The sequence below is a fragment of the Centruroides sculpturatus genome, unplaced genomic scaffold, assembly GCF_000671375.1.
Source record: "Centruroides sculpturatus isolate CEXI.00-Female unplaced genomic scaffold, Cexi_2.0 scaffold623, whole genome shotgun sequence".
NCBI lineage: Eukaryota > Metazoa > Arthropoda > Arachnida > Scorpiones > Buthidae > Centruroides > Centruroides sculpturatus.
Genome location: NW_019384836.1, coordinates 356338 through 367188, shown reverse-complemented (window position 1 = coordinate 367188; position 10851 = coordinate 356338). Strand labels below are relative to the sequence as shown.

Sequence of the window (10851 nt, the reverse complement as noted above, 5' to 3'; positions counted from 1 at the left end):
AACGGGTTTTAACAAAGACATTGAGTTAAAACTAGTTTTAACTAGACAAAACGGGTCTTAACAAAGACATTCAGTATAAACTAGTTTCAACTAGTTAAAACGCGTTCTAACTAAAAACGGGTTTTGACTGTAACATATATATATTTATGTATTTACATTATACTGTATTTTTGTTAATAGTTATATAAGCTACAATATAATAATTATTAAACAATTTAGTTTTGCATAATTTAAGATAATATTAATTAATAATATGTTCAATTTTAGTTAATCTTTTTATTTACAAAATCTTAAAATTGACGATTGCTTTATTTTTCAATAATGTCGATACTATTGAAGATGATGAAGGAAACTTTCTACACGCTTTGACAATTTTAGTATCATGTTCTGACTTGTGAATAATTTCTACTATTTTGTAAATCAAGAGACATTTTCTTTTTTTCACTGATATCCTTCTCATGTAAGGGTTCATTTCTAACTAGAGCATACAGTAGTTTTACAATCATAGTGATGATTAGGTAAATTGGCAGAATCGGCCAGAACCTAGTCAAGAAAGAGGAGGACAGTCTCCAAAAAGAATGTTAAGTGATAAATAGGCCTGTAATCAATGCAGGTCATAAAACTAAGTAATCCTTTCAATTTTATCTATTCCAAGAATTCTGTACTGCATTTCCTACTACTTGAACAATTAAGAATGTTCACATGTTTGCATAGCTACCAAAAATTTTCTTGGTATTTCTGTGAAGCATGCTTGTTATAACCATGAGAAAATGTATAGAAATTAGTGATGTAACGAATATTCGGTTACTATTCGGTATTCAGCCTATTCAGCCTATTTTTCACTATTCGGCCAAATACCGAATATTTAATCACTATTCGGCCGAATATTGAATACCTAAAAACAGGAGTAATAAATAACAAAAACACAGTAAATTAATCATTTTGGTATTTAGATTTAATGTTATCGAGTTAGTGTTGTTTGTTTATATTTATTTATAACTTGTAACATGCACAAAATAAAAAAGAAAATAATATTAGTCACATGTATTCACAATTTATAATTACAAAGATCAGCACACGTACACGTCTATCGTTGGAGAATCCTCGCACATCTGAGGGTCTGACCCTGCCTATCCTTCTTTTTAAGCGCTCGTCTTTGCTCTTCCCTTTCTCTTTCCTCTATCGCTCTAATCCATGTATGCCTGTGCATACATCATAATACGCGCTCACGATACTTTCGATTCGTCACTTTTCCGTCGTAGAGTTCCCATTTTACAATTACGTGACTCAGCCTGGTGATAACGGAGAAAAGAGACAGATAGGACGTCGATATAAGTCACAGTTATGATTTCACAGATTCGAGACAGCTTGATAGCCCGAACGGCCCCAGGCTTTCGCCCGTGCACGCTAAGTGACTTTCATTACAAGCATTTAGCTTTCCGAAGTCTATGACAACAATTGTTTGGCATTGACGGCCGCGAATTTCGTGCCAATAAGCTGCCTCGACTTGTTCGATTATGTTATCAACTCAATTTCATATTTATTTTCACATTTTCACTTCGCGGTCCTTCTCTGTTCTTTTTCCGTTATTTACACGTGTAGGTCATTTCATTGTTATCCACATTTGATATCATCATTTATCACATACTTCCATGACACTCTTGTCTGTCCGCTACAACTGCCAAGAATTAACGCGATTGGCGAAGCATAGTGACAGCGGGCCAATAGAGAGCAGGATCCTTGCCATAATGTGGTTTGCGCGCCAATTTTCGTACGTGCGTTAATCGAGCCGAATAGTTTGGTCGAATATTCAGCTATTCGGCCACGCTCTTAGCCGAATATTCGGTATTCGGCCTGAGGCCGAATATACTATTTGTTACAACACTAATAGAAATACCTGTAAATTAAAATTGTTTTGGCATTTTGCTCATTATAACCATGAACTTATTACATCTGTGTTTGTTATAACTAAGTTCGACTGTATATATACAATACAAACCAAATTCAGTTACATTTTTTAGTGTAACAATGATTTACTTAAAAGTTAAGACTAAAAACACTAAAAAGTAAACTGCTGTAAGCATGAAAAAATGATATCTGATTACATGAATTTTACATGATCACCAAGCACTTGTTATTTTAAATCAGTGATAGTCAGCTGACAGGTTTGGCCTGCCAAGTTTTTCCTTGTGATCCATATATTATCTCTCATTATACATAACTTTGATATCATAAACTAGTAGTGCAATATCTGTTAGTTGCAATCAGTTGATAACTACCAAGGGAACGTGCAAATAGAGATCTATGAATTTATGAGCTGTTTCATGTGATATATAAGGCATATTTTAATTCAGTGATGATAAAATTTTAATTATGACATGAATCCAGTAGTTTTGTCTGTGTTTTATTGCTGAAAAATTTTAATATACATTTTGAACTACATATTACATTCTTACATTCTTAGTCTTACATATTATATTCATGACCCCCTGTGTATGGATAATATGATATGATTAACTTATCTCATTTTAATAGTTTTTACAGCTTTCTTCAAAATCATAAAATTATTACTTTTCTCAGTATCATTTTTTTATTAGTTCAGATTCTATAGCTTACTAGTAAGTTGCCTTGGAGTTACATTTACAGATTGTCATAATCTGCCAATAGAGAGACTAGTCATTCAATCCATAACTCAATTTTTAATTAAAGCTAAATGGATCAGATTATCAAGTAATTTATTGGGTATAAATTTATCAAGCAATGTCAGTCTAACCACCGATTTCTAGGCAAATTACTTTATAATTAAGAAAGACTAGTTGTCATATGAATAATTTACAACAATGCAGGAAGTATTTTTCTTAAAAAACAATAATATTAACCAATAAAATGATTCAAAAACTTGAGAACAGATATATTAGATGTGATTCTCTGATTCCTTTGCAGAGTTTTTTGTCAACAGTCTTAAAATTTTAGTTTTTTAGACTTGTAAGTGTATCAGATTTATATTTCTTTGGATGTTTTATTTAAATTTATATTTCTTACAGATTTAAATTATTTTAAGAATCTATTCATAAGACTATCTGAACATCAATTTATCACACTTATTGCTGTGTTTAATTCTAGTGAAGATAAAATAAATCCTTTACTTTCAGGTTGTCTTCTAGAAAAGTATTTTATAACTTTTCTAGAAGTCAGCTCTTCCAAAAGTGAAAAAACTCCTTATCACAGATACCCAAGATTGATTTTTTTATATTAATATTTTTGCTCTGCTTTTAAAATATTTTTGTTCATTTTGTTGAAGAAATAATGTTGTATTTTATTTTGAGAATTTACTTTAAATTTTTTGAGCATGTATAAGTTATATTAATTTACAAATATAACTAATGTACTTTGTCTTGCAAACAGAAGTTTGTTGTTTTATTTTATTTATTTATTTATTGGTATAAAAATGTACTTGAATATATTTTTAGGTGATCGTAGATTAGAAGCTGGTGCTATGGTTCTTGCTGATAGAGGAGTTGTATGTATTGATGAATTTGATAAAATGTCTGATATTGATCGTACTGCAATCCATGAAGTTATGGAACAAGGACGAGTTACGATAGCTAAAGCTGGTATACATGCTAAATTAAATGCTCGATGTAGTGTACTTGCTGCTGCAAATCCTGTTTATGGAAAGGTAAATTATATAAAAGAATTTTACTTGTTATATTTTAAAATTATTAATTTACTTAGCAGTATCTATAAGACAAAAAGTTTTGCATATTATTTTTTAATTTTCTTGATCTTATTTTTTCTTTATTACTAAAATCTTAATCAAAATTTAGTAATTTATACAATAGATTCTCAATATAGGGAACTCCTGGAGAACTGATTAAATCATTTATTAATCATTATACACATAAAGAATATAAAGAATCAACAAAATTCTTTACTATATTGGATGGTCACTACATCAAGAGTTTATTGTATTTGATTCAGATGATGTTATATATTGATTTTAATTGATAAATATCATCTGATCTTAAAATTGAAAAAATACAAATTATTTTTTGCAGTTAATATAAAACATATTATAATAACAAATCTATAGGATATATATAAAATGTTTTTAATATTTAACCATTCTGTTTGTATTTTTTTCTTGTTTATGATGGAGAATTCTATTTATTTTCATATAATAAAGTAATCTCTGTGCACTGTTCAAAAGATTTATTATTTTCTAAGACTATAAAAGGAGGTTCTAAATTGTCTAAAATCTTTCTATATGCTATAATTCATACCTTCCTCTCACTTTCCATCAATTCACTGATTAAAAATGAACATTTTTGGTTACTTTTAACTGTAAAGACGGGTGTGAATTTTTTAAGTATTTTCTTCTATGTTTTAATCTATTCTTTCTTCCTCTTTTATATTTTCTATGATTTGTGTGTTTTTATCCCTCTCTACTTCTAACTATTAACATTATCTATCTAATATGTCTCATGACCTGCTATATTTTTATTATAAACTTAGATTTTATTTTATTTATTTATTTTTTTTTGTTTTTTTAGATCAAGTAGTGCACTTACAATAAACAAATATTATGGTAATATTAAATTACATTGTTGAAAGTTATTTCAACAATGTAATATTAAATTACATTATATTATATTATCATTATTTTATGTCTCATATTTATGGAATTATATATTATATATTATATATTAGGCCTATCTTACATCTGTTTTATTTGAAATATAGAAGAATTTAATTTAAAATTCTTTTATTATTTGTAGTATGATCAATACAAAACACCTATGGAAAATATTGGACTTCAAGATTCACTTTTATCAAGATTTGATCTGCTTTTCATTATTCTAGACAAGGTTAGTTTAAATATTTATTCACGATGTCTGTATTGGAAATTTTTGAGTTGTGATTATGTGTGACATGTGTTCTACTTCTATTTTCAAGTATTGTGAGAACATGTCACCCTGTACTTATCCAACAAAAGTTTCAATGGATTTCTTGCTTTCTGCACTCTCTAGATCACCATTAATCGGTCAAGTTACTTTATGTACACCCTGTAAATGGACTCCTTAAAGTTTTTAAGCTTTATTATATTCACATTTGCTTCATACAATGAAAATGGAGTTGACTATTTCATGACAGTTATAAATATGCTACTGTTTATGAAATGAAATAAGAACAAACATTAAGTTATTAAAAATAGTTTTTGAATTTACAAGGTTTTTAATAAATAAAATAAAATTAAGTATTTAATAATAATACATTTAATTAATATTACTTTTAAAGTAAAAAATTCTGTTTGTTAGATGGATCCAGAGAAGGATCGTGAAATAGCTGATCATGTTGTAAGAATGCATAGATACAGAGCTCCTGGTGAAATGGATGGTGAACGTAAGTACATTTAAGAGAATATTATTGTTTGTTACTTTTAACTTTAAGTATTTTGAAAATTTAGCAAAATGAATATTTTTATTGTACTGTGATTAGATGTTATAATTAATTAATGAAATGAAATAAAAATTAATTTAAAAATTCAAATTTATTATGCTAAATTTCATGTTATTTTGTATTAAAAATACAGAAAGACATTTAAATCTGATAGATTTATGAATATAATAATGAATGCATAAAAATGTCTTGAATAGAACTCAATTTCTTTGTTTTTTTTAAAATTATTTTCATGTTGGCATTAAGAATAGTTATTTTCTTCTTAATTGTGAGTTTAGCTAAAAATGACCACATGACAAGGGATAGGATCTGACATATCCAGGCCAAACCATTCTGATTCTATATAAAAATATCAGTATGCAGCTCTGACAGGTCAAGATTCAAGGCTTGAATCTTAACCTGTCAGAGTTCAGACTAGTATTTTTATATCCTTATCCATCTATTTATCTTATTTTTAATCTACATTAAATGTTGACATTATTAAAGGAAACAGTTTTTAGTGTAGTAGGATATTATTTTTAAAAGTTTTGAATTAATTTGGAATCGATATGAATTTAAAATATTCTGTTTAGTATGGTATTAATTTTTATTATTTTGTAATTACATTTTGATTTTTATTTCTATGGTTTATATAAAAAAATATTTAGCTTATTGTATACTTTTCTTATGTTTTGAGAAGGGAAGAGAGATCAGCATAAAAGAAAAGGAAGGACTGTATTATAGAACATTGTTGATAATTATGTAGATTGCTATTGTAATAAAGTTTACATTAATGTTATTTTAAAATTTACTTTATCTCAAAAGTTTATCTGTTACTTTAACATAATACTGAATTACCATATGAAATAACATTTGAGACAAAAATTTCAGATCAGGAGTGACCAAACTTGTGACAGGAACCATATATTACTAAAATACTATATTTATCACTGTTCTATAGTAAATGTTACTTTATAAATGTACTCTTAGGTTTCAGCTGTCTGTTTGTGATTAAGTTCAAGTTATATTTACAATCTATGTGTATATCACACTATATAATAGCCAGAAAACTTACATACGAAACTATTACATATCTGTAAGTAGTATCAAGTTTATAAAAATAAATTGTATAAACAGATGGGAGCTGCAATAAGGGTTTAAAAGAGCTGCATGCAGTTCATGAGTCATAGTTTGGCCACATGGTTCTAGATCATAACAAATGTATTCCCTTTATAATTGAATGGAACATTCAATATAATGAGAGAGGTATGTGTTGTTCAATATAATGAGAAAAATAAAATTATATAATAATTGTTGTACTAAAGGCAAGTCTTGTTACAGGGGAGAGATCAGTTAATATAATTTTTAGAAAAATAAAAATTATAATAGATGATAGTACATTATAAAACACTAATTAGTAATTAGTAATATTAATTATTGTGATAATAACCAATGTTATAAAATACATACAATTTTAAAAATACAAACAAAGTGCTGCATCCTTTTATGCAGCAATCTTAAATATAAAAACTTTAACATTTTTCAATATAAAATGCCTATAATGTATGTAATCACAGTATTATAATATATTTAAAAGCTTAAATAAATATGTAGTATTTAAACAAATACAGTCAAATCTTGGTTTTTGAACATAATTTATTTCTAAAGGTTGTTCTAAACTGAAACAAATTTTCCCATAAGAAACAATATAAAATGGATTGATTCATTCCTGACCCCAAAATAAAACATTTTAAAATATTTTTAGCTGTATTTCATGCATAAAATGCCTATAAATGCAATGTAATATATATAATAAATTTATTATTTAATTTGTCTTACGCACCTTTAAACACAAATTCTTGGATTCTATTTATATTATATGAATGTTTATTAACATGGTTTTTATTAATTAATTTGATTTAAATTCAACTGTGGCATGTATTGAAAAACAGAAGTAATTCTTTCCTGCATGTGCATTGAAATCTAATTTAAATAGTAACATTATCAATGATTCATGTTGTGATATCTAAAGATACAAGACTGTTTTGGTGTCACTAATTTCTGAATTGGTAGTCCTGTCATTGATTGGTCAGGCTGTCAACTTTCTTTAATATAGGAAGTATAGGAAGTTGACCATCTCTGTCTCTCTAATCTGTGGCTGGCTGTTGCTGAGTAGCTTGTTCAATAACCAAGTTATCATATGGCAACTGGTGCAATTATGAGCTTGAAATTTTGTTTGTGAACTAATTTGTTTGAAAAGTGAATTGCTCAAAAACTGAGGTTCGACTGTGTCTTGTCTAAAAATTTTAATGCATAATTTTATGAATTTTAATTTGTGGGACAATCACAATATAGCATTTATTGTATTTATATTTTTAAATGTAATAATTTTAAAAAATAATTATGATATTAATAAGGTCATATTAAATCATATTAACTAATAAAAGAACTAATACTTAACTTTTTTTTATAGATTTGAATTAATTTCAGTTAGTGATATATTTAAACTATTTTAGCTTTGCCCATAAATTCAACTGCCGACTTCTTAACAACTCGCAATCCTGATGAAGAAGACAAAGCTACTGTTTCTTTATACGAAAAATATGATGCACTTCTTCATGGATCAAGATCAAAATCGTAGGTTTCTTTATAAAAAAAAAATTAATTAGTAGTTTTGTCATTTAATTAATAGAATGTGGATTTTTCAAAATATTTAAACTGTATATGCACTATATTCTTGTTAATCTAAACTATACTTAATCTGAATCAGATGTGTGTATTTTTTCTGCTAAATTATCCAGCAGTAAAAATATTATTTTTAAAAAACACGATAAATTTGTAAAATTAATAAATACTACACATTTTAACATAAATATATGTGTAGAACATAGAAACAAAATTTTTAGATATATGCATTTATCTATAGTTTTTTTTTATTTTCCATTATTTATAATTAATTGATAATCTGAACTAATTAATTTAGATTTAATTTACTGTATTTACTCACATATAAGACAAGGTTTTTATTCATTTTTCACTGCTTCAAAAACCTAGGTCGTCCTATATGCATGAACAAAGGATTCTTTGCATTTTTGTAATAATTTCTGTGAACCGTGTATACTTCATTCTGTCATTATAGGTCTACAGTCTATTTATCATAAGTTGTCACCTACTGTAAACAAATTAAGACACATGCCCCTTTAATTCTATATCCATCAATTAAAAACTCATTGCATCTCATTCATTCACAGAAAATAGTTTCTCATTATTTATAAAACATTAATGAAATACAGATAGGTCACTTAGCAATGATTATAAGTGTAGTTATTTTATATTAGTTAAATTGTTATTTTTAATGAATATTAGCACATTCTGAATCATTAAAAATAAACTTTTTCTGGTCATGTGCACTATAATGTTTTGGTTTTGTTTTCCATTCATCACGTATTAAGGCAAACATGGTTGTTTGCCTTAATATGTGTGTTTGATAATATTTTGTGATTAAACAAAATAAAATGATAATTGTATTAATAAATCTAATTTTCTTTATTTTGATCTCTAAAGTCACACCTCTTCCTATATGTGAGATTGTCTTATACCCTAATAAATATGGTAATCTTTATTCCAATTTGAAGTTCTTTTTAATACAGTGTTCCATTCAAAAGTACTCAATTTAATTTGGCTATAAAAAATTAATTGCTAAAGATATAAAAGTTCAGCAAAGATTTTACATGAGAGAAAAAATCACATCTCTGTGCATTCCAGCAGTTCCAGTGACAACATCAAGAAAGGATGAATTAAAATTGGGTACTTTTGAGTGGAATACCCTGAAATAATAGCCTACTTCTGATAAAAAAAATAATAAACTTGAACTCAATTGCTCTTTAAAAATAAACTAATGTACTTAAAACTCATGAATGAAAAATTGAGATAAAACAATAGTTTATGTAATTTTTAACAAAAGAATTATTAAATAATTTAGTGAGATAAAGTGCTGTGATGCATAAAATTTTAAAATAAAATATTAATTAGACATCAAAGTAACAATTATGCTTTTTTTTTTAATATTTTAATGTTCAAATTTAAAGCAGATATCTATAAAACAAAAACTTTTGTAGCATAAGTTAATAAAATTCAAAATATATATGTCTAAGAAATTGGCTTAACTAGTGCTGTATTTGAAAACAAATACAATAGAGTCCTGCTAGTCCGAACTAATTGGGACCGAGCCCTGTTCGGATTAGCCGAATAATTGAAATGTGAGAGACCGGATGAGATGGAAATTTTAATTAACCACAACAAAATGTATCAAATTAATTAATGCTTAAATTCACATATTCTATAAAGAAAAATTTTCCCAACATAGTAAAAAAAATGGAAGGATGTGATCTCATCTTTTCCCAGATTTACTTCCTTTCCAAAGGTGACACATCTTCCAAATGTATATGTCACCGGGAACTTTCATCTGAAATTTATCTATTGGTCAAAACTTTAACGTTACCTAAAAGGGGCATCAAAATCAAGGAAGAGGACCCCCAAATAAAAAGACAAACATTGAAATTGATGAGTGAGTTTGCCTATCCATATCCTTGTGAAAGTGTATTCCAGCCATGCTCCACCATCAATCCCTTCAACCATCGCCATTGCTGGACCATAGCTGTTTTTATTTACCAGACATTCGACCAAAAACTGCACCATCTGGGAGTATTACCCAATCCAGCAGAAACCTCTTCACCCCTTCATCAACCTACCAATCAAGGTATTTCACATTGTGCATAATAATGTAAGCTCTCTCTCTCAGCTAGGAACCTATTAACTTCAGTACTCAATTATGTTATGCTATATAGCTTTATCCAATTTCAGCCACTATTTGAAAGCTATAATGGAACTCTCTGTTATCCTATGTATACATGTAAATTATTTACAAAAATAAATGGGTATTTTTCCTATATAATTAAGTTGTAGTGTGCACCTCTTTCGGCTGCATTGTCTCTCAGGCCATCTCCATCCAGACCCCTAGTGTCTACATACGCAACCACTCGCGCAAAAATCAGAACAGCAGCCAACAAGGTTTATGTATCTGCCGTAAAGGATACAGTGGTGTCAGTCCTGACATAGGTATCACTGGTCTGGTGACAACCCTCTGGTCACAGAAATAATGCAGAAGCAAGCAGTAAAGCAGAGAATGATGATGAGCCCGGTGGTACTGCTGACCAACTTTTGTCTCACGCAGATGTAGCAGTGGCCCTTGACCTCACTTTACACTACTTGGAACGACATCCCAGTGCTTCACTCACAGACTGCATGTTTATGAGACAGTGGCAAAACATAGCATTTTCTAGCCAACTTTCATCGTTATGTCAAAAGAAACTAACAGACTTTGTTATTTCTGAAAAATGACTTTTGTTCCTG

The 10851-nt window shown here is 28.1% G+C and overlaps 1 protein-coding gene across 1 annotated transcript in view; it reads left to right on the top strand.

The window, feature by feature from the left end:
- The window catches only part of LOC111630214 (DNA replication licensing factor MCM3-like), a 49355-nt gene that overhangs the window by 23775 nt on the left and 14729 nt on the right, over positions 1-10851 (top strand). The window contains exons 10-13 of the mRNA XM_023374283.1: positions 3471-3679; positions 4779-4868; positions 5319-5403; positions 7956-8076. Coding sequence (XP_023230051.1) covers positions 3471-3679; positions 4779-4868; positions 5319-5403; positions 7956-8076 — 505 coding nt within the window. The remainder of the gene's footprint in view (positions 1-3470; positions 3680-4778; positions 4869-5318; positions 5404-7955; positions 8077-10851) is intronic.